General features: G+C 43.7%; 1 protein-coding gene across 1 annotated transcript; it reads left to right on the top strand.

Moving 5' to 3' along the window:
- The first annotated feature begins 19,001 nt into the window (after positions 1 to 19,001).
- On the top strand, positions 19,002 to 20,626 carry ADIPOQ (adiponectin, C1Q and collagen domain containing). The gene is made up of 2 exons (XM_068986151.1): positions 19,002 to 19,200; positions 20,106 to 20,626. Exons 1-2 carry the CDS (start codon positions 19,002 to 19,004, stop codon positions 20,624 to 20,626), a joined length of 720 nt encoding a protein of 239 aa, XP_068842252.1.
- Positions 20,627 to 23,987: the final 3,361 nt, after the last annotated feature.

Raw genomic sequence — 23,987 nt, 5'->3', positions numbered from 1 at the left:
CGACTTAGCAGCAGCAGCAGCAGGACTGTGGTCTGCCAGGCTCCTCTGTCCATGGGATTCTCCAGGCAAGAATACTGGAGTGGGTTGCCATGCCTCTCTCCAGCAGGGATCAAACCCAGTGTCTCCTGCATTGACAGGCCGGTTCTTTACCACTGAGTCACCTAGGAAGCCCATTTAGTTCTTTAGATTTCTAGTTATTTGATTTTGTAGTTTTCATCTTATTTTCAAACTTACTTTTTTTCAAAGGTCATTATCAGTTACTTACCTTCAGTTATTTTTGAATTAGCTTTGATAATTATTTGTTAATACTTAAAATTATTAATTTTTAGACAGTGTCTGAGTTATTTTTCAGTTTCTCATTTATTGTAATTTTGAGTTTTTAGTTTTTTAAATCTATTTTTATTTACTTTTGACATATGTAATTTTGTTTTATGTTTGAATGATTTAGTTTTTAGTTATTTATTTTTGAATTATTTATTTTCAAGTAAATTTAATTTTATTAGACTTAATTTCAGTTTTTTAAAATTTTCTCAAAATTTTGTCATACGTTTTCACCTATTTAGTTTATCTTCAGAGCTATTAATTGTCAATTTCTTAACTTTTTAAATTAAAATTTTTTCTGTTCTTTATTTTTACTTAATTGATTTTAAAATTTATTTATTTTTAAAATTATTTAGCTTTAGAGTTACTGTCAGAGTCCAGCCTGATAGAGACTCCATACTGGGTATAACAGAAAACATTTAATACATTTAAATACAGAATTTTTACTCAGCTATTGGAAAATGAAAAAGGCAAAACAAAAAAATAATGAAGTATAGTGCAGCCCAAAGTCTCAGGGAAAACAGGGAAGAGGTTGGTGGCCCCACACGGCTGGGGGTAGCCCTCTGAGGGGGCAGCACTGCCCAGTGGAACAGGTGCCCTAGGGACTCGGAGACAGGCCTGGGAACTGGATTCAGAGCTCTGGGGTAGGGGCACTGCCAGCTGGTGCTGGAGGATGGGGTATGATGAGGCTGGTTAGTGAAGTGTTGGGGAAATGGTAAACCTTAGGTCCTGGAACTGTCTAGGGCTCTCCGGGTGGAGGCCAGTTGCTAGGGCAATACTGAAGGGAACCCAGGCACCCAAGGAGGAACACAGCCCTTTCCCCTCTGCCAGCCTCCGCTCCTCAGCACTGTTGCCAGAGGCTGACTTGGGAGCAGCTGGCAAAGGCGGTGAATGGCCCCAACCACAAAGCAGAGAGCAGAGGGTAGGTGGAGAGCTGAGTGATCATGGCTACTAACCAGCATCCTGAGCTCTGGAGTTGTTTAGTTTTAGAGGTAGTTTTGGATTTAGTAATCAATAGTTTGGGAATTGTTAGGGTGTTTTGATTTTCTCTGTTTACTGGATGAGGGATCTGGCTGAATCTTCGGTTGCCTGATTTGTTCCTGGAATGGACTGGGTCAGGAGGCAGCTGGGGGCTGTCTCCCATGAGACTCAGGAACATCACTGTAGAATTCAAGAAAATAGAAATAGTGTGTTCACAAAGAAGCCCTTTATCTGTGGCCAAAAAAGAGCAGAAACTAAGGGACAGACTGTCAGAGAGGGGCTCCTAGGCACAGTTGTTCAGCAGAGTGTTTGAAATTTTTCAGAACGTTAAGCTATGATTGTGAATTCACCCTCTCATGCTCCCTTTCCTAACAACGAAGTATCTGTCTCAGTAGAGTGTTTCAAATTGGTTGGATACAATATTTATTATTTGCACACTAAAACAAAGTTCTTCCCCAATTTGGGAAATTTTATTTCCTTCTATTTGCATTATTTTCCAACCCACATTGTTCCATTTTGACCGTAAGAATATTTACTTATTTATGTATGTATTCACTCATTTAATTCAATGCCTATTTCCTGGCTACCCCCATCCTAAGAAAGGAGCTGGCAACCAGGAGAGACCAGGGAGGGATGAAGATGAGTGGGAAACTCTCAGTCTGGTTGGGGGAGATGGATGTGGAAATGGATCATTGTGACATGGTGTGACAAACACTGTGGGGGCACAGAACCTTGCCACTTCCTCTTCCTGATGCAGTCAGGGAAGGGGCGAGCTGGGTCTTCTGGAGCAAGTATTTTCTCCAAGTGGAGAGGAAAGAGAGGGACATCTGTGCACAGAGGAGCAATGTATACACACCAGGGAGGATGTATTGGCCAAGACCATTGGGCCATAGGGTTCAGAAAGGCACTGCCATTAAAGTCTGGCCCTGGTGCTTGACAGACATGGCCTCCTTTAGTCCTAACAGCCAGTGTGCATGAAGCTAGGAAGCAACACCAGCAGTCAGGGCTCTTCCTGAGCTGACTGTTCCAACCACGGTTTAGAAGACCATCTGACTTGCCATGTCTGGAATTCTCCAGCCCCTTCCTGGCTGTGTACCTGATCCTTTCATTCCTTCTACTTAACCCTTGGAGGTGAGTCCTTCCCTCTCCACCTTCTGATTGCTGCTTTGTAAACTGCAGGGAAGAAGGACAGGTAGGCCAGCCAGCTGTGAAGTGTAGTTGGAGAGGAAGCGGAGCAGAGCAAAGGAGCTCTGCAGCAGGATTCCTCAGGGGAGTTCTACAGACCAAGAGGATGGGAGTGGGGTCTTGGCAAACCACTCCTAACATCCTCCACCTGCATTCAGAAACCCTTGAAAGGTTGCGCAGATTCCTTCCCTAAAGGGAGGGGGAAAAACCTGTTTTAGATCCAATTCAAGCTTGTGGGTCAACAGATTGGGGATTTTTCTAAGCACTCGGAACCCACTGCTGCATTAACAACATTGGACATGTTTAAGTTACCAAGTCAATCTACCAGGTCAAAAGACAGTGTACTCTAGCATAATCTACAATGGCATATTTTCACATTTTTTATAACATATGTTCACATAGTCAGTTTTGAACACATAGATTTCCCAGCGGACTTCTCTGCTTTCGTCTCTCCAATTATCTTGTCAATCACACTAATACATTTCTCAATAAGAATATGTAAGAGCTCCATTTGGACAGAGGAATCCTCAGGATTCTGACTACTAGCCTCAGAAAACACGTTGCTTGCATGCATGCATGCTCGGTCTCTCAGTTGTGTCTGACTCTTTCTGACACAATGGACTGTAGCCCGCCAAGTTTCTCTTGTCCATGGGATTTCCCAGGCATGAATACTGGAGTTGGTTGCCGTTTTGTCCTCCAGGGGATCTTCCCGACCCAGGCATCAGACCCGCGTCTCCTGTGTCTCTTGCACTGGCAGGCGGATTCTTTGCCACTGAGCCACCTGGGAAGCCCAAACGCATCGCTTGGATTCCCTTAAATACTTCAGACCATCTGGTGGCTAGTTGCACACTACGGAAACAGCCTGAAACTCTCTCATTCTTTTGGACCTCAGCCATTTTATAAATCTACAAAAATGGCCACACTTGATGGCACTGGAAGAACGTGAAGTGCTCAAATCTCCCAGTCAGGAAGGGAGGTTTCAGGAAGGCCCTCTCCACAAACCTGTCACAGACCGGCTGCCAGAGGAGCCATTTCACTCCCAGTCACCACTGCTGACGTCCCCCAGGTGCTGGCCTCAGGTGCTCTGGGACAGAGCCATTCTGTCCTCCCACTGATCCCCATGGGCCCTGAGTACTCTTCTCCAGGCCCTTATACACAGTAGCCTCCCAGGTCACCCAGGCTACTCAATGAATTGGTTGCAAAACCTTTTTCAAGCCCTTTGAAAGTAAAACCAAAAAAAAACAACAACAAAGATACTCCTCTGTGGGTAAAACTTCTGTCATCTTTCCATTTGATTAGGTAAGAAAGATTACAGAACAATGAGATCAAAATCTCCTAAACCTTTTTTTCCCCTAAAGCTTTTGAAAAATTATTCATATTCTTTATGATTTTATAATGTTGCCTGTTGTCCCTAGAGATAATGTTGCCTCTGTTATCCTAGAGATTACATGCTCTGACAAAACTAGTTAGACTAAAGGCATCCTTGATTCTGGAAAATTTGATACTGTTCGGAATTCCTACTAACACTAGCCATGCGTTATGCAATATTTAGAGGAAATAGAAATCATCTAAGTCAGCATTTTCCAGATGTGTTTTTCAGAAACAGTAAGAGGATACAAGAGATCAGCAGTTTTTTCCCTCAAGTTGCAATATACAGGAGAAGAGGAAACATTTATCCAGGTGCAGAGAAGTCCTGTAGAAGGGAAACCTGCATACTTTCAGTATACCCTTTATTTCCCAGACTCTTTGCAAACAGTTTTCTTTGAGGGATATCACAGGCCAAGTAGAGTAGTAAGCTGCTGCAACAACAACCCAACAATATAATGACTTGATAGGTTTATTTCTATCTCAGCTAACAGTCCAGGGCAGGTAGGAAGACTGTTCTGTTCCACACAGTCATTTGGGACTCCCAGATTTCTTTCCTCTGGTTTTTCCACCACCCCCTAGAACATCATCTTTGCCTGCATGATCAAAACTGGGTCATGGGCCTCTAGTTAATAATACGTGTTGTATACTTGGAAGTTGCTGAGAGTAGGTCTTAAACATTTTCACCAGGCACACACAAAAATAGTTAACTCTGGTGAAGGAGGTGTTAATTATCTTGATAACCATTTCACAGTACGTACATATATCAAATCATCAGATTGTACACTTTAAATATATATGATCATATTTTTCAATAATTCCTCAATAAACTTGGGGGAAAAGTGATATGCGATTCGAAAAAAAAAAAAACCCTCAAAAAACTGGATCACAGGCATATCTTCACTCCTGTTCACTGTTAAGGAAGAAATTGAAGAATCACAGGTATAATATTTTAAGATTCAGCCAGGAGTAGCTGAGTCTCTAATATTCTATGGGTAAAAATTTTGTCATATCCTAACTCCTAGCTTTAAGGGGTGGTAGGAATTATAGTCCCTGATAATGGAGGCCATTTCCCAGCTACTAGGCCATTAATACATAGCATGGTCATCCAACCAGCCTGTAGTGAAGCAGAGACTGGAATTCAGGTTTCCCAACTCCAGGTCCAGAGTCCTCATTGCCACAGTAGCAATTCTGGACTTAGCCAACATATATGGAGTCCTCTTGTATGCCGAGTTCCGTGTCAGAATATGTGGTTGGAAAGTTTTTTTAAATACAGTCTCCCAATTACATGTTTATTCAAATATCAAGCTTTATAAGTGGATAAACTTTCAGATATGACTTTACTACTTATATATTAGAGCTTTGCATCATGCTATTTTCATTGACCAAGAGGATACTTTCTCCTGATGAAGAATAAACACTCACAATGATCAGTATAGAGAATCCTGAAATATCCCCTCCATGCGTTTGAAAACTGACTATATGAAAAAAAAAACATTTAATATTAGAATGTAAAAGACAAATTTGTATTAAAATGGGTGCTGGGCTGTTTATAATAGCCAGGACATGGAAACAACCTAGATGTCCATCAGCAGATGAATGGATAAGAAAGCTTTGGTACATGTACACAATGGAGTATTACTCAGCCGTTAAAAAGAATTCATTTGAATCAGTTCTGATGAGATGGATGAAACTGGAGCCGATTATACAGAGTGAAGTAAGCCAGAAAGAAAAACACCAATACAGTATACTAACACATATATATGGAATTTAGAAAGATGGCAATGACGACCCTGTATGCAAGACAGGAAAAAAGACACAGCTGTGTATAACGGACTTTTGGACTCAGAGAGAGAGGGAGAGGGTGGGATGATTTGGGAGAATGGCATTCTATCATGTATACTATCATGTAAGAATTGAATCGCCAGTCTATGTCTGACGCAGGATACAGCATGCTTGGGGCTGGTGCATGGGGATCACCCACAGAGATGTTATGGGGAGGGAGGTGGGAGGGGGTTTCATGTTTGGGAACACATGTCAGAATTAAAGATTTTAAAATTTAATTAAAAAAATAAAAAAAAAAAATAAAATGGGTGCTGGGTACACTAAGAATGCAAAAAAAAAGCTAGATTTTACCTTATTTTTTAAAACATGAGTTGCTAATGCAGTACTCTAAAGCTGAGCATCAGTTTTTCTTTCAGATGAAGCAAGATATGACCATATGACCTTGCTCAGCCTGGAAAGCCCCCACTTATGTACACATAAATAATGGGCCAATTAGAGACTGCCAGATGTACTTGAAAGTCATTCAGAAAGTTTCCCCCACTCTTGAAAATCTCACCCTGCCAGAACTAGAAAATCTCACCCTAAAAGAACTCTCACCAAAGACTGTCTTAGGACTTCATCCTCCTTTCAACTAATAGAGAATTTTGGTGTGAGGAGTGTTCTAAGGATACAGGCTCTCAAACATATGAACTGAGGGTTGCCTATTTGAACTGGCCTCCTTGCTGGTGAAAGTGGGTTGCTGTTAGTCCAAAGAATGAATGACAAAACAAGAGTCTTAAATTTGTATCTGAGTTTCCCTTGGATAAAGTGCAATTGTAGTCAAGTCTTTGGAAGAGATAAAGGAATGAAAACTTTTTTTGGTCATTTCTAGGAATTGGGGGATGGAGTGGGAGGAAGGCCACAGGGTGTGTTTCTTCTGTGTCTTGATTATACTGACTTATTTTAATTAAGATTATTTTTTTAAAAATCAAGATTAAGCAAAAATATATGCAATACTTAAACATACTTATGGGAGGGAGAGATCACATGACCTGCTCTTTTCAGTACCCTAGTTACCATGCTAACAGGGGATTGAATGGTAGCCATGACACACCCTGGAGGAAAGGCTCACATGTGTTTGATTATTTCGCTTTAGATAGTAACAGTTCAATCCTGGGAAAAAGACTAGCCTCAAGGCACCTCTGACTGAATGCTTTTCAGTCTCAGTCTCTAAGCCAGTATGCCGCAGACTTGTGTCTTTCCACATGTTGGCCCTTGTGTAGTGAATGGCAGATTTCCCTGAGGCCTCAGAATGCTAGGCTTGCACAACATTCCTGTCTGACAGCCAGGTAAGCACAGTAGCCATGCGACTTGAGGGCTAAGGTCATTCCATGTTGTGCAATCAGTTAACCTTGCTGTAAACAGCTGTATTCCCATGAGATTGGAAGACAGTATTTTTTATGCCAAACCCAAAGCTACCCTGAAGTAAGCGCATGAATCTTAGTATCTTATAGTCCATCAGGAGGAGTGAGAGCAGGTCCTGGAAAGCATATGGGTTTTGGTAGACTAGGTTCCAGTCTTGGATCTGTCCAAGATTGTACAAATCTGGACAAACTGCTTAAACTCACTGAACTGCAGACACTTGATTTGTAAACTAGGAGACAGAGTTATCTCCAAGGTGAAGATTAAATAGAATCACTCCCTGATTTTCCATTCAGCATTTATCATTGCCCACATTATACCAGGTCTTATTCTCGGGGTTTGAGGGTAAAACATTGAACAGGCAAGGCAGCTGCTTTCATGAAGTCTACAGTCTAGTATGGAGAGACAGACAGTAATACAAACCCAAAATAAATCAGAGATGCCACAATAAAAAGAAAATGCTGGAGTAATTGAGTGTTGCTGCAGTTTTCCTATGTTTTCTCCTCAGTCCTGCTTCTCTAGTAAACTAGAACCTCATTTTCATAAGCCTCTTACCTAAGCCAGTACGCCTTTGGGGAGAGACACTCATGACTCTGATCTCAAAGGCCTGATGTGACTCCTCTCGAAATATTTGCATATTAGCAGGAGGCTAGGCTTTAGATCAGGGCTTCCTTGGTGGTTCAGCAGGTAAAGAATCTGCCTGCGAATGCAGGAGACATGGGTTCGATCCTTGGGTCAGGAAGATCCCCTGGAGGAGGACATGGCAACCCACTCCAGTATTCTTGCCTGGAGAATTCCATGGACAGAGGAGCCTGGTGGGCTATAGTCCATGGAGTTTCAAAGAATTGGACGTGACTGAAGTGCCTGAGCATAGCACAGCACAAGACTAAGATCAGGCTTTCACTTTACTTTGCTGGGGGCTTTTAGGCTCTATGTGGTCAGCAGAGGTGGTATTTAGGGGCAGGCAAATACTTGCCCACCCTCTGCCTGAGGACTGAATGTCTGCAGAAATTATTGCTGGGATCCTGAGCCCTTGCTGGGGTCATAATTTAATGTATCAGAATTTGTAGCTTGCAGGAAGTGGCGCTGATCCTGTCCTTCAAAAACAGAATGTGGCTTTGCCAAGACAGAGTTTGAGGTGATGAACACTGACACTTTGAGCCCTCTAGGAATACCTGTGTGCCTTAGCACCACTCCAGGCTGCTCCCAACCCAGGGGAGGGTTCCCCAGTAGGTGGGGTACAGGCTTAGGCGCTGGTAAAATGGGGACTCACACACATGTGAAAAGTTAGTTTTCAAAAGCTTACCCAGAATTTTGGAGCTAGAAAATCCATGAAAGATGCTAATCTCCCGTGTATGTGCTAAACTGCTTCAGTCGTGTCGTACTCTTCGCGACCCTATGAACTGTAGCCCACAAGGCTCTTCTGTCTGTGGGATTCTACTGGCAAGAATAATGGGGTGAATTGCCATGCCCTCCTCCGGGAGATCTTCCTGACCCAGGGACTGAGCCCACGTCTCTTGTGTCTTCTGTATTGGCATAAAGTGGTTCTTTACCACTTGCACCACCTGAGAAGCCCAATCTCTCCTAGTTAGTATATATTTTCTAATATATTGAATTTGAATCACATACAGGTGGGAGCTTCAAAATCATTTGGAATCCAGGGCCTTTAATAATCTTAATCTGGCTCTGCCTCACACCACCCCAGAAATGTTCCCTCACCTCAGTCCTCAAAGTTAACATGCAAAATCTTTCCCCAGTCTGGGGTTCAGTCCAGAGAGGAAAGGATGTGTTGTATTTCTTGCTATACTGCGGTTCCCTGTCATGTAGAGTGAGTGGGAGCTGATGGTGGTAACTTGTGCCCCAGATCACCAGGCAATTCATTTTACATAAAGAAATACTTTGTTTTCCTGCTTCTGATCTTGACCCTTGGTCCCATCTTCTGTTGCTGTTGTAAGAGGCAAAAATAAAGGCCAAAGCCTGGAGACATAAGTGTGATGACTGCAGCTCTACTTGGCATCCTAAGCCCGAATTGGGTTGCACCAGGTTCCCTCGGGTGGCAACCCAAGGGAGCTGCCAGGGGCTGTGTCTACCCATTGGTCTCTGGTTCTCACTGTGCTGGCCAATGGGAAGGGACAGTGGTGAGGCGGGGTCTGCTTACCCCCATGAGTACCGGGCTGCTGAGGCTGGGCCATCGCCTCGTACTTCCACACTGACCGAAGTCTGTGGCTCTGATTCCACACCTGAAGGTAAGGATGACTGATTCAATTTCTAGGCTGGAGGTGAAGGCTCCTTACCATGGAGCCTTTGGCTGGGCTGTGCCCAGGCTACCCTGTTAGCAGGGTGGGGAGAGATACAGACAAAACCCTGGTCAGGCCAGCACTGGTGGAGGCCGACAAGCCTTGGGCTTCTGCCTCGATTTTCCTAGAGCTCCAAGAGAAAAGGGACTGTTGCTTCTGGTCAAAATGTCTGGCACCATCCTGAATTTTATCCAGTTCACTCTGTGGTAAAGAAGCTTAACCAAAGAAAAGGTTGGGGTCAGTGAAGTGGGGGGGATGGTCCAGCAATAAAGTTCAATTATATGAGAGGAGAAGATGATAACATCAGTTCTCGGCTGACCAAGTAGAGCAGAGAAAAAAGCACATGAAGAAGCAGCTTGGGGAATGCCTGAGCTCTGACCTCAGACTGAGTTTGGAGCCCAACTCTGCCACTGGAGTCTGCTCAGCAGTATTTATTGAGCAGATTTTACAGGCCAGACCCTGGGTGCGGTTTGTGAGATACAAAGATGGATGAGACACGATCATTATCTGTAGATTTTGGGGGATGTCTGTAAACACATGGCCATCTACACCATTGTGGGGATATCTCACAGGATGATGGACAAGTTCAAAAGAGGTAAGGTGAGCAAGCAGCCTGGCATCTACTGGGAACTTATGAAAAATCTTTTTTGTAGCAGACACCTCCTGACAGAAGCCACGATCTGTCCGGCCTTTGCCAAGCCCAATCCCGCCTGCCCTGGGGAGTGCTGCACTTGAGGCATCCTGGCTGTTTCTGGCCATAGATGCAGAGGCTGGAGTGGAAGGGATTTTAGAGGTCAGGCTGGCCTTGTGTGTCTGAGGATGCAGGTCCCTGGTCTGGGGAGACTCTGGTGTTCAGATCAAGCCTCAGGAGGGGTGCAACCATCTCACTGCTGGGGATTCCTGTTCTTAGGGGGTAAGGTCAGCTCCTCCTGACAAGGCTGGGACAGGGGGGACTTGATGCTAGCATATTCTGCTAAGGAGCATGAGGGTGTCAGCTTTGTTGTTGAAGGTGAGCGGTGGGAAGGGAGCCTGAAGCGTAATTGGCTGTTCCTGTTGCCTCCCTCCCTTCATTCTTGAGGATTTGTAAGGAGGGCCGGAGGACTGGCTTCTTGTGCTTTCCAAGGTGGCTGTGGGGACAGACTTCCTTCTTACTCCCTGTCGACCTGGAGGGCCAGGGACTGCAGACCCTTGGCTGAGGTTGGGAGGTAAAAGCTTTGGAGACTAGAATGTTTAATTAGGCGTTCCTTCATATGGAGAGAGACTGGTCCCAAACGTGTGTGTGTGTGAAAGAGAGAGCGAGATGAGCGTGTATGTGTGTATGAGTGTGTGTGTGTTGAGGCGTGGGCGGGCATGAGGATGCTGAGTGACAGCTTTCAGGTCATCCTCCTGGGTGCCAGGCAGAGCCTAGCTGATTTCTGGCTCTGCCATTTATCATTAGATTGTGCCAGCTAAAATTGCCAATATTCTACCATTTTTTGACCTTTAAAGACAGCAATCTCATTTCATTCAGCCCAAGAGTTGCATGCTCTTAAGCCAGCATCTTGGTCTCTTCAACCTCTGATTCCTCTGTATAGTGGAGTCAAAAACAGTGCTAATGAGGAAGATTAAATGAAATATAGTTTAAAACTGGCTTATGCAATTTATACTGCAAAGTACTCTTGCCAACTTCAAAGTGTTCTCATGTTCCTCATCTTACATGAACTCATTTAGCAGATTGAGAAACTGAGTCTGAGAAGCCTTTTTTGAGGCAGTCGTAATGTGATGGCATCTCTCAGGGATCTTCTCCTTAATCTCTCGGTTTCCCCATCTCTGAAGCTGGGGATACTTTCTTTGCTTCATGGAGTTAAGATTGAAACAAATAACAAATGGCATAGTGCTGGGAGGTGTTACTGTGGGCGCTGGTTTCTATGAGAGTGAAAGAAAGTGAAGTCGCTCAGTCATGTCCAACTCTCTGCAACCCCATGGGCTGTAGCCTATCACGCTCCTCCGTCCATGGGATTTTCCAGGCAAGAGTACTGGAGTGGGTTGCCATTTCCTTCTCCAGAGGATCTTCCTGACCCAGGGATTGAACCTGGGTCTCCCACATTGTAGGCAGACACTTTACTGTCTGAGCCACCAGGGAAATCCTTTGAGGATCTAACAATCTAAGGGGGATCTTCCTCCCCCTTAGCCTCCCATTTGTACAAGCAGGGCAGGGGTGAGATGGTTTCTGGGGTCCCTTTCAGTTTTGTTGGATTCTGCGATCTGTGCTTTAATGCCCTTTCCTGTTGGAGTTGGCATTGGCTTTGGTGACCTCTCTCCCCCATCTTACTCTGTCTCCTGCCAGTCCCAGAGGAGACTCCTTGCATTTCACAAGATTCTGCTGCTGTTGCTGAAATTCCAGCAGGTCAAAGTGGAATTTCTCTTACTCTTAAATGAAAATGAGGGACTGTAATATGGACCTTTAGGATTCAGAGAGCGTCATGGCCCATCCCCTTGTATAATTTTGAAAGCAAGCTTATCCATACCTGTATACAGTGTGCCATGAAAGCTAGTGCAGTAGAAATAACCCAGGCTTTGGATTTCAACGTGCACCTCTCCACCCTTCCATTGGGTTGGCAAAAAGTTCATTTAGATTTATGGAAAAACTCAAATGAAATTTTTGGCCAATACTTCTTATCCTTGAGCGGAAGTTGCTAAACTTCTCTGGTCCTCAGCTTTCTCTTGGAACTGAGTCCTGACCCCCTGGAGTAGTCGTGAGGGTGAAATGAGATTAAAGGGGAGTGGATGTACAAAGGGTGGTCCACAGCAAGTGCTCCATAAATATTTGCTTGCATCTCTTTACTTATATCCCTGGAGGAGGGTATGGTAACCCACTCCAGTATTCTTGTCTAGAGAATCCCATGGACAGAGGAGCATTGCGGGCTACAGTCCATAGGTGGCAAAGGGTTGGACACGACTACTTATTTGTGTGGAACACTTTATAATTTTATAAAATAGTTATTCATACTTTAAGTGAATCTGTTCTCACAACAGTATTGTGAAATAGTCTATTAATAGGTAAGGATAAACTCATTAATAAACCAGCTTTGCTTGCAAAGAACATGAAATCTGGGAGGTGGGTTGAGAAGGTAAGTCACCCGATGAGTTAATGATGGAGCTCAGATTAGAAGTCAGGTCACTGGATCATGACCTGGGGTTTCTTCACACTATTCTCTCTTCTATCCCCCATCCAATGGAGTGGAATATTAGCAGGCAAATGTGTGACCTTGATGCTGTTTTCCTTCTTTGGACTATGCCTAAGTGTCCAGCATTATGCTTCAGAAGATCACAGTTTGATTTCCAGCTCTGCTGTTCAACATCTCTGGGATCTTGAACAAGTCACTTAACTTCTTGGAAACCCACTTTTATCATCTCTAGAATGGGAATAGTCATTGATAACATTTATTGAGCACAGACATGTGCCAGGCACTGTTCTATATACTTTATGTGGATTGTACCTTTTATTTTATTCTTTTCTTAGGTTAAAATTTTTTTCTTCATTTTGCTGTGCCAGGTCTTAGTTGAGGTATGTGGGATCTAGTTCCCTGACCAGGGATCAAACCCAGACCCCTTGCATTGGGAGCATGGAGTCTTAGCCACTGGACCACCAGGGAAGTCCCAGATTGTGCTTTTTAATCCTCCAACAAACATATGCCTGAAACATGTTACAAGGAAGAACAAATTATTTTCACCCAAGCACTGAGGTCAGAGAACATGTGCTCTCTATTTGACCTCATCCTGTCTCTCAAAATGGTTGTGAAAATTAAGTGAGATATTAAGTGAGGTGAGGACTTTAGAAGTGGCATTCTACAAAGACAAAGAATTATAAGTGGTATTAAGATTAGCTTCATGACTCATGTAAATGATTTCTTTATAGGTGCAATTGAGTCTTAGAACTTAGTCTTAGATTACAGTTTTATTTAGTTATGTTTTCCCCTTTAGAAAGAGAGGTCTTTCAAAGTCAAAATGTAATAATTGCTATATTTAAATAGGGAGCACACATAGTTTTAAAATACATTGTTTGAAAGTTCAGCATCTCTGCACTGACTTTCAATTGCTATCAACTGATGATTTTTCCATCCAGAACTTTAGACGATAACCTTCTTCTTTAGTCAGAATCTGTTCTTCGCAGCAGAAACGTCCTAGGACTCTGTGCCCATCTGCCCTCACTCCCTCCTTCTATTACCTCCATCACCTGTCACTGTCTTGGAACCCAGACTCATTGCCCCTATGAAAGGAGAGATCGTACCTTAACACTTCCCTCGGGCTGGGAAAATAGAATCTTGATTTTTAAAAGAAGAGGAGGAACCAGAGAATCCAAGAGACCTGATTTTTTAGTCCTTTCAATGATTTGGAGGAAGTCCCCAGTGACCCTGCATCTTTGGGGCCCTCTGTAGCTGCCTTCACCAGTTCTCGTGTTCTGGATTCTCTCCTTCTGTTTCTCTGTGGAAAAGAACTCAGCCTTCCTCATTTCTGGAGAAAGCAAGCACAGAGCCTCTTGGTAGTCGTCTTAGGAGTTTTACTGCTAACTCCGTAGAGGAAAGGGATGGAGGTGACAAGTTGTGGGAAGGCTGGACAACATATAAAATCTTTAAATTCTTAGAACAAGTATTTTCTGTAAACACAAGAGGGACTTGACTGATCTCTTCTTGGCTTTGCAGCTAACTCCTTTCTTTCTTCTCATCTTGGCCTAAATTGGGTTTCTCTGGTGGTTCAGTGGGTGAAGAATCTCACAGTTTGATCCCTGGGTCACGGAAGATCTCCTGGAGGAGGGCATGACAACCTACTCCATTATTCATGGACAGAGGAGCCTGGAGGGGTTTATGGGGTTTCAAAGTCAGTCATGACTGAAGCGACAAAGCATAGCACAAGCCTAAGCTATCTCATTTTCATTTATTTCCGGCAGTTATTGAGAACAATAACTTTGAATCCTCCAAATCCAGTAGAGGGGGACAGAGGTACAGGTTGAGGATAAGAGAGCCTTGACTAGGGACTCATGCCACCAGGCGGCAGCATCTGTCTCTATCGCGCCTGGTGGCCGTGCTGCTCGCCTCTCCTCTCAGCCTGCAGGGCTCATTCTCAAGTCTCGCTTTACTTATAAGATGATATTAGAACTCGGTATCTGAGGAATGATGCAGCAGATCAATAGAGAAGAAAAGTATTAAATAAATGCCTTTTAAACAGCTATTCATCAAATAGGAAGAAATCACTTGATTATCTTAGGTCACAGCTTACCCAACACAAGATATCAGAAATGGACTAAAGAGTGAAATTTAAAATACACCAGACAATAAAAGAGAAGAAAATAAAGTACTTACCAAATCCTAGCATGGATAAAGACTGTTTAACTCTTAGAAGCCAAAAAAAAAGAAAAAAAGAAATCAACTGAGTTGTTTATATAAAAACTAAAACTTAAAAAAGCCCCCCAAAACTAAAACTTCTGTAACATAAGAAACAGGATAAGCAAAACAAAATAATCTTTACACTATAGATAAATCACAGGACACATGACAAAGAGCTGGTATAAAGAGCTCACAAAAACTAATTCAAAAAGCACATTGTATCCCTAATGAATTAACTGATAAGAAACACTAACAGAGATATCAAAAATGAAGAAATTAGGAGATAAGCCTTTAATAAAATGTACAACTCACTAATTATCAAAGCAGTGAGGTTCCATTTCTTTTGCTCCCTAAACTAAGATCAACAAAACTGTTTGCAATGATTATATTCAAAGTTGGGGAGTGCAGCTAAGACAGGCTTTTTGTATACACACTGATACACTGCTGTGGAACAGCATGACAAATTACACTTTGGGAGTATGTATCAGGAGCCTTAAAAATGTTCATATCTTTTGGTCCAAAATTTTTACTTCTGGGATTATGTCATAGCATAATATTAGTTTGGGGATAAGCTATGTGCCAAAGATGTTTGTTAGATTTAAAAATGTTTCAAAATGAAAGTATGAAATGTTTCAAAATGAAAGTATGTTCATGCTTCAATAAAATGGAAATGTTGACGTATACCCTGGTTATATCCACTTGATGGACGAGCACACACATTTAAAATGATGATTACAAAAGTTAGAAAATTGCAAAGCAAAAATTAGAGAATAAAATTTCTAGGAAAATATTATTTCCATTATGTTTAAAAATAAGCAGATTGATTCTTGGGAATGGGGATTAGTTTATTTTCTGTAGTTTTCAAATTATTTATCTTACTATTTTTAATGAACACACATGTTTGTGTGTTTGAAACTTGAGCATACACATATATAAGTAAATATATGTAAGGTTATGTATAACTACATATATGAATAAACTTAACAATAGAATGGAAAAGACTAGAGATCTCTTCAAGAAAATTAGAGATACCAAGGGAACATTTCATGCAAAGATGGGCACAATAAAGGACAGAAATGGTATGGACCTAATAGAAGCAGAAGATATTAAGAGGTGGCAAGAATCCACAGAAGAACTATACAAAAAAGATCTCATGATCCAGATAACCATGATAGTGTGATCACTCACCTTGAGCCAGACATGCTAAAGTTCGAAGACAAGTGGGCTTCAGGAAGCATCACTATGAACAAAGCTAGTGGAGGTGATGGAATTCCACCTGAGATATTTCAAGTCCTAAAAGATGATGCCGTTAAAGTGCACTCAATATGGCAGCAAATTTGGAAAACTCAGCAGTGGCCACAGGACTGGAAGAGGTCAGTTTTTATTTCAATCTAAAGAAAGGCAATGCCAAAGAATGTTCAAACTGCCACACAATTGCACTCATTTTACAAGCCAGCAGAGTAATGCTCAAAATTCTCCAAGCCAGGCTTCAACAGTACATGAACCGTGAACTTCCATATGTACAAGCTAGATCTAGAAAAGGCAGAGGAACCAGAGATCAAATTGCCAACATCCATTGGCTCATTGAAAAAGCAAGAGAGTTCCAGAAAAACATCTACTTCTGCTTTATTGACTACACCAAAGCCTTTGACTGTGTGGATCACAACAAACTGTAGAAAATTCTTAAAGAAATGGGAATATCAGACCACCTGACCTGCCCCCTGAGAAATCTGTATGTAAGTCAAGAAGTAACAGAACTGGACATGGAACAACAGACTGGTTCCAAATTGGGAAAGAAGTACATCAAGGCTGTATATTGTCACCCTGCTTATTTAACTTATATTCAGAGTACATCATGTGAAATGCTAGGCTGGCTGGAATCAAGATTACCAGGAGAAATGTCAATAACCTCAGATATGCAGAAGATGCCACCCTGGCAGAAAGCAAGGAGGAACTAAAGAGCCTCTTGATGAAAGTGAAAGAGGAGAGTGAAAAAGGTGGCTTAAAACTCAACATTCAGAAAACTAAGATCATGGCATCTGGTCCCATCATTTCATGGCAAATAGATGGGGAAATGATGGAAACAGTGAGAGACTATTTTTTGGGGCTCCAAAATCACTGCACATGGTGACCGCAGCCATGAAATTAAAAGATGGTTGCTCCTTGGAACAAAAGCTATGACCAACCTAGACAGCATATTAAAAAGCAGAGACATTACTTTGCTGACAAAAGTCCATCTAGTCAAAGCTATGGTTTTTCCAGTGGTCATGTATGGATGTGAGAGTTGGACTGTAAAGAAAGCTGAGCACAGAAGAATTGATGCTTTTGAACTGTGGTGTTGGAGAAGACTCTCGAGAGTCTCTTGGACTGCAAGGAGTTCCAACCAGTGAATCCTAAAGGAAATCAGTATGGAATATTCACTGGAAGGAATGATGCTAAAGCTGAAACTCCAATACTTTGGCCACTTGATGTAAAGAACTGACTCATTTGAAAAGACCCTTCTGCTGGGAAAGACTGAAGGCAGGAGGAGAAGGGAAGGACAGAGGATGAGATGGCTGGATGGCATCACAGACTGAAAGATGATAGAGCCCCTGCTGATGGGCCATTGAGGTGAAATTCCAGACACAATGCACAATTTGGGGGGTAAGATTACTTATCAGGGATTTTTCTGCATCCCTCACAGAAGAACTTCCTCCTGAAGCCAAATTCAATTCTGGAAGCTTTGTGAAATCTATGAGACAAGCAAACTGATGAAAAAAGTGAGTCTTTAGGGTAAAAACATACGCACGGACCATGTCTTGTTTAGAGTCAGTTTCTTGGGATTCGCTACATTTCAGACTCCACAGAGGGTATCAGCGATGCCTGTGATCCAGGACCTGGGACCAGTTTCTCTGTCTGGTGCTTTCAGTAACCTAATAACAGAGGCAGGGACTGAGGGGAACCAGAGGCCCTGTGCACGCAAGGACTGTCTTGCAGGAGGGGGTATGGAGGGCTGGTTCTGAGACAGGGAGTCCCTTGGCCACCTGTGCTCATAGAGCTTTTTCTCGGGGCTTCCAGAATGCATACTGTAAGTGTACTCCATTCTCTTTCCCTCTTCCTGTCTCTTTTCCTTCCTCCTTCCCTCCTCTCTCTGTATTTCCTTTTTTTTTTTTTTTCCTACCAAAGGATTTCTTTAGTCCTTGTTTTATACTGGTGGGACTTTCTTGGTGGCTCTGATGGTAAAGAATCTGCCTGCCAAGCAGGAGATGCAGGCTCAATCCCTGAATCAGGCAGATCCTCTGGAGAAGGAAATGGCTAGTCACGCCAGTACTCTTGCCTGGGGAATTCCATGGACAGAGGAGCCTGGTGGGCTACAGTCCATGGGGTTGCAAAGAGTCTGACATGACTGTGCAACTAACAGCCTCCCGGCCCTCTGGGTGTGCTTAATGGGTGAACAAATGAAATGACAGTAGAGTGCAAGCAGTGCTGTGAAAGATAAGCAAGGGCTCTCGGGGAGGACCGAGGGGGAACAGCAGTCCCGGTGGGGGAGGAGGACAGGGAGGACTTCCCAAAAGAGAGGACAGCCCATGTGACCTGAAGTCCATGAGGGATCAGGCAGTGAGGGGGTACAGCTAAGGGGCTGCACAGGCAGAGGTCAGTGGTTAGTCTCATGGGACAGTGTATCTCTGGTTGTCTGACCAAGGCTCTGTGTGTGTGTGTGTGTGTGCGTGCATGTGTGTACATGTGTAGTTGTGTGTACATGTGTAATTGTGGGTGTGTGAGCATGTGTGCATGCAAGTATGTAATAAGCCAAATGTCTAACATGTAGCCCAGGAGGTGGGGAAAGGAAGAAAGAGAATGGGAGAGAAAGGAGGAGGAACAGACATAGAGAAAAGGAAAAGGGAAGAAAAAGGAGGGAGCCAAGAGAGGGAAGTGGGAGTTGAATGGGATGATCTGAGTCATCATTCTTGGAAAACCCAAGGGACAGAGTCCTGACAAATGGACTCTTGGAGCTTTCCCCCTTCCTCATACTGTGCTCAGATCTGAGGAATTGGAGGAGTGCTATCTCACTGTCACTGATGGTGGAAGAAAGGAGATCACACCTAGAAAATAAGGCTAGACACTGAACATTTCAGGGCAGAGAGAGCACAAGGTGGGCTGGAAGAATCAGAAGAATCTTTCCAGAAGAGGTGAGTGTTGAGGGAGCGGGTCTGAGGCAAACTCTGCAGAGCTGGCCAGAGTCCTGCTCAGGTCCTGACGGGGGAGCCGTGTGGGGGTTGCTCTTTCGTGGCTGACAGCGTGGATCTGGGTTCCAGGGCTCAGGATGCTGCTGCTGGGAGCTCTTCTACTGCTGCTAGCCCTGCCTAGTCATGGCCAGGACACCATGCAAGGGCCCCCGCTGCCCAAGGGGGCCTGCACAGGTTGGATGGCAGGCATTCCAGGGCATCCTGGCCACAACGGGACCCCAGGCCGGGATGGCAGAGATGGCACCCCTGGTGAGAAGGGTGAGAAAGGAGATCCAGGTAAGAATAAGGGCTTTGGCACCCTCCCATCACAGACTCCTCCCGGGTAGAGGAAGGCTTCTAAAACTACGAGAGGGCAGTAGTTACTGACTACGGTCCTTGTGCAGGGAAGAAACAAAGCTTTTCGATGTGACCCATAAGCAGCCTAAAGTGAATTGTGGATTGGCCTTCTAGGGGTGAACACACATGGTCCCTTTAAAACCAAGTACCCTTGGCTCTGCTCTACCCACACCATCTCTGCTCTTCCCCATCCTATTTCCCATCTCAGCCTCACCCATCCCTATTCTCAGTCTGCTTACATTCCTATTTTCCTTAATGTCCCCTTAGTTCCCATTCTATCCAGTGGCATTCAACCACACTTCCTGGGACCTCCTGCAGGTCACAGTCCTTTTCTTGGAGAACTCTTGCCCTAGTACACAGGACTGTTAGACGCTACTACCAGAGGGTCTACTCCAAATATGCCAGAGTGAATACGGACAAATGCCCAAAGAGTGGAATAGAGAGAAAATGCCATTGATGCAGACCTGGATGGACAATGAAGGCTTTCAGGAGGAGGTGGGGCTTGAGTGAGACCTTGGAGGATGGGTATTGGGCAACCTAGACAGAGGGGACAGAAAAGTCCCCTATGTACGATTGGTTGAGCCTACACATAAAGTACTGGCAGGGTGGAGGGTCTGTGATGGAGACTTTTGGAGATAAGGTTGGAGAGGAATTTATGGGAGCCCATGTTGTAGGGGGATGTGGAGGAGAAGGTTATGGCTGTCCCTTTTGGGAGCTCTCGTTGATTCCTTGCTCTGTAAGTCAAGCAGATTGTAGGTAGGGGCCACAGGGACAGTGTTTTAGACTGAAACCAAGCTAAACAGGAGTTCTGTTCCTTGGGTCACTGAGGTCTTCTTGTTCTCTAGGTCTTGTTGGTCCTAAGGGTGACACCGGTGAAACTGGAATCACTGGGATTGAAGGTCCCCGAGGCTTTCCAGGAGTCCCAGGCAGAAAGGGAGAACCTGGAGAAAGTGCCTATGTATACCGCTCAGCATTCAGTGTGGGACTGGAGAGCCGGGTCACTGTCCCCAATGTTCCCATTCGCTTTACCAAGATCTTCTACAATCAGCAGAACCACTATGATGGCACCACTGGCAAATTCCTCTGCAATATTCCCGGGCTGTACTACTTCTCCTACCACATTACTGTCTACTTGAAGGATGTGAAGGTCAGCCTCTACAAGAACGACAAGGCCCTGCTCTTCACCCACGACCAGTTCCAGGACCAGAACGTGGACCAGGCCTCTGGCTCTGTGCTCCTCTATCTGGAGAAGGGTGACCAAGTCTGGCTCCAGGTGTACGAGGGTGAAAATCACAATGGGGTCTATGCGGATAACGTCCATGACTCCACCTTCACAGGCTTCCTTCTCTACCATAACATTGAATGAGCACCATTAACTCAGAGTCTCCACTGGGCCAAGCAGTGCAAAGTGAAAGAACAGTCCGCAGGTCTACAGTGTAGTTAGGAGACCAACTTTATTACCTAGTTGGGGGATTCCGAACATCATTCATTCATTCATTGATCAAGTACCTTTTTTAAGAAAAGATACACTATGTTCCCAGGACAGTCTTGAAGAAGACATGTCCCCTGGCCTCAAGGATCTGTTATGCAGTGGTAATGGAAGGGTGATAACATTTACTGGGGAGTTTCATATACATGACAAGATAACTAACTACAAGAAAGTATTTGACAATGATATTCTGTGCCTGCTATTTTTCCTTATGTTCATGTCAATCCTATGAAGTACACAGGAAAATAGTCTTCTCTTTTTTACACTTGCAGTCCTGAGGATGAGAGAGCTGTGTGCCTAAGTCACACAGGCATTAAGCGGCAGAGTTAGAAATCCAACCCAGGGCTGTGGACCTTTTCCAGTATATTGTGTCTGTTTTAAGGACTATATAGCCTTTTGGTAGAGTATTAGTAGGGGTCTCCCACCAACTCATCTGAGAACCTTTGAACTGGCCTTCACCACACATTAAGCCTTTCCTTTGAAGCACTCCCTCAGAGAAGGTGGTTCCATGACTAGGTCCCATTCCAGCTGGACTACTCCATACCTCCTCTTCTCTATGTCTTTCCTCAGACCCTTCTCTCTGACCCAGAAAGTTGACTCCATCTCCACATGTTCACATCTTCCCTATCCCTCAAGACCACCAGGTTGGGAAGCTTGCTTGATGTGATATCTCTTCTTTCCTGCAAGTCTTCCTCACTCCTGGGCCCCTTTGCCCTTCCGCATGTCACCATGGATGAGAGTCCTGGGTTTGCAAGACATCCTCCTGCAGGCCAGGGATAATTACCCACAGAGGATCGTGCTTCCTGCACACTGAGTCCCCTTCCAGGTCCTTGACTGATGCCTCATGAAGATCAAACTCTGGAAACTCCTATCTACCCAGAGTTAACTCCATTTCTGTCTCTCCATATAACCAATCCCTATCTACAAAAACAGTTTTATTTTAGGAACTTCTTGATTTTAAACTCCTAATCTTTGTTCCACTGGATGGCTTGAATCTTTTCCACTGAGGTTAGGGATGACTGTGCTTTCCAGAACACTTAAAGAATTTTCTCTTAGGGAAGTAGCTTGAGCCTGCAATGCAAAGCCCATGAAAGAAGTTGGAAACTATTCTTTCTTTGAGCACCAACATGGTCAGGGGAGACTTGGGCCTCCTGTATCTACTCTTGCTCTTTAAGAAGTATTAAAAAAAGAAATAAAATGAAAAAAAGAAAATGATACCTGAGATGACTATTTTAATTAGCTTGATTGTGGTGATTGCTTCACAATGTATGTCTATATCAAATCATCAAATTGTATACCTTAAATACATGTACTTTGAATTGTTAAATATCCCTCAAAAAAAAAAAGGAATTACAGATAGTTGATGGTGGTAAACATCCTCTCAGGATGAAGATGAGTGATGCTCTTCAAAGATTTTAGCAAAAGCAGAGCTAATAGCATTCTGTATAAATATAGAAATGGAAAACTTAGCTATTTGCTTGTAGTTTTAAATTCTGAATGATTTCCTTTTGACTATTCATTAGGCAATTATGATATTTACATATAAGGCTTAGTTTTTTTAAATGCTTGTATATCATTATTTTCTACAAGTAAAGATACTATCCAGCATTAAAAGTAGAACACTTATTTCACGGATCTTTTGTTTTCATTTTTGGAGAAGACATGGGGTTTAGAGAGGGATGAAGAGGGGGTAAACCTTGTGTTAATCAGAACTCTATTTTGTGAATGACAGATAAGATGTCCTTGCATTTCATTGGCTTTGGCTGGGTTGTGTGCTCATCTCTGACCAGTCACTGGAGTCAGGAGGATGTAACATATTTATTGACCTAATTGATTATGGCTCAGGCTGGAGAAGGAGTATTTTCCTTAAAGCAAAATCTGGACAGTTATCAGAGTGGTAGATTCAAGCCTTTGCTATCTGTCACATGTACTACTCAGAGTTTGGTCTGGGATTTTAGTAGTTTAATTCTTTAAAAAAAATATATTTATTTGCCTGTGCCGGGTCTTGGTTGTGGCATGCTGGATCCCGATCTTCATGGTGGCCTGTGGGATCTTTTAGTTTCAGCACGTGGGATCTAGATCCCTGACCAGGGGTGGCATCCAAGTCCCTTGCATTGGGATCGAGGAGTTTTGGCCAGTGGACCACCACAGAAGTCCCTGTAATTTAATTCTTGAAGCCTCTGCTATGCTTCTTTTGGTCTGTTCTGCATGTGTACACTGGGGGTTGAGTCTGGGACTTAGGGAGGGTCCCAACATAACGAGCAGAGGTCCAGTTCCAGCTCTTTCCTCTCTGGCATGTCCCTATATTCTCCAGCCCCCAGGGACCCTCCTTTCCCTGATTCTTATTGCCAAGAAACTAGGGTTCTCTCTGAATTTTATATTCTCACACTACTGTGCAGTCTTGTGTGACTTCGGCTATCTTGAGGGGGATAAAGCAGCAAGAGAAAAGAAAGAAAGGTGGGCTACAGAAAACAAGGATTACCCACACTATTTGAATAGCATGGTCCATTTCACTGGTTTCTCTGGTCAGAGAGAGAGAGATATTTTTGGAGGAGGGAGTGAATTTTAGATGCTTGTGTTGCTGCTGTTGCTGTGGCAATGCAGCCAGTGCTTGGGGCTGATCCTGGCAGAGCTGGAAGAAAAAAGAGAAAAGAAAGCATATTTTAAAAAGTGGGATTTCTCTTACACTCTCTGTCGTGCAAGAATTGCTTTTTCTGGTCTCAGCAAGAGGTGATTTCTCCTGGAAATTTCTCCCAACGGTGCCTAAAACACAATTCCAGGACTTGGCCTGCCTTCAGGTCAAATCCATGAGACAAAGAAGGAAAAAACCCCATAAAACTCAGCCAGGCTCTGAGTTGTTATTCAAGTTTGGACTTCAGCCCTCAATCTGTCTGCCACTATTTACTTTTTAGACTCTTTGGATTTGTTTTTCTGCATTGTGTTTAGAGTTTTGGGTTGTAATCACTGGGAAAGGTAGAATCTGCCTGCAGAAGACTCAGGTTTGATCCCTGAGTTGGGAAGATCCCCAGAAGAAGAGAATGGCTACCCACTCCAGTGTTTTTGCCTGGAGAATTCCCTGGATAGGGGCACTTGGCAGGCTACAGTCCGTGGGGTCACAAAAGGTCAGACACAACTGAGCAAGTAACACACACACATACATCCTGGCTGGTACCAGACACCCCATGTCCCATTATAGTCCTGAAGAAAGATAAAGGGCAGGAATTGAGTGATGGCAGGA

Source organism: Capricornis sumatraensis, chromosome 1, assembly GCF_032405125.1.
Source record: "Capricornis sumatraensis isolate serow.1 chromosome 1, serow.2, whole genome shotgun sequence".
Lineage (NCBI taxonomy): Eukaryota > Metazoa > Chordata > Mammalia > Artiodactyla > Bovidae > Capricornis > Capricornis sumatraensis.
The sequence above is the reverse complement of the archived record's forward strand: the minus strand, read 5'-3'. Positions and strand labels throughout refer to the sequence as shown.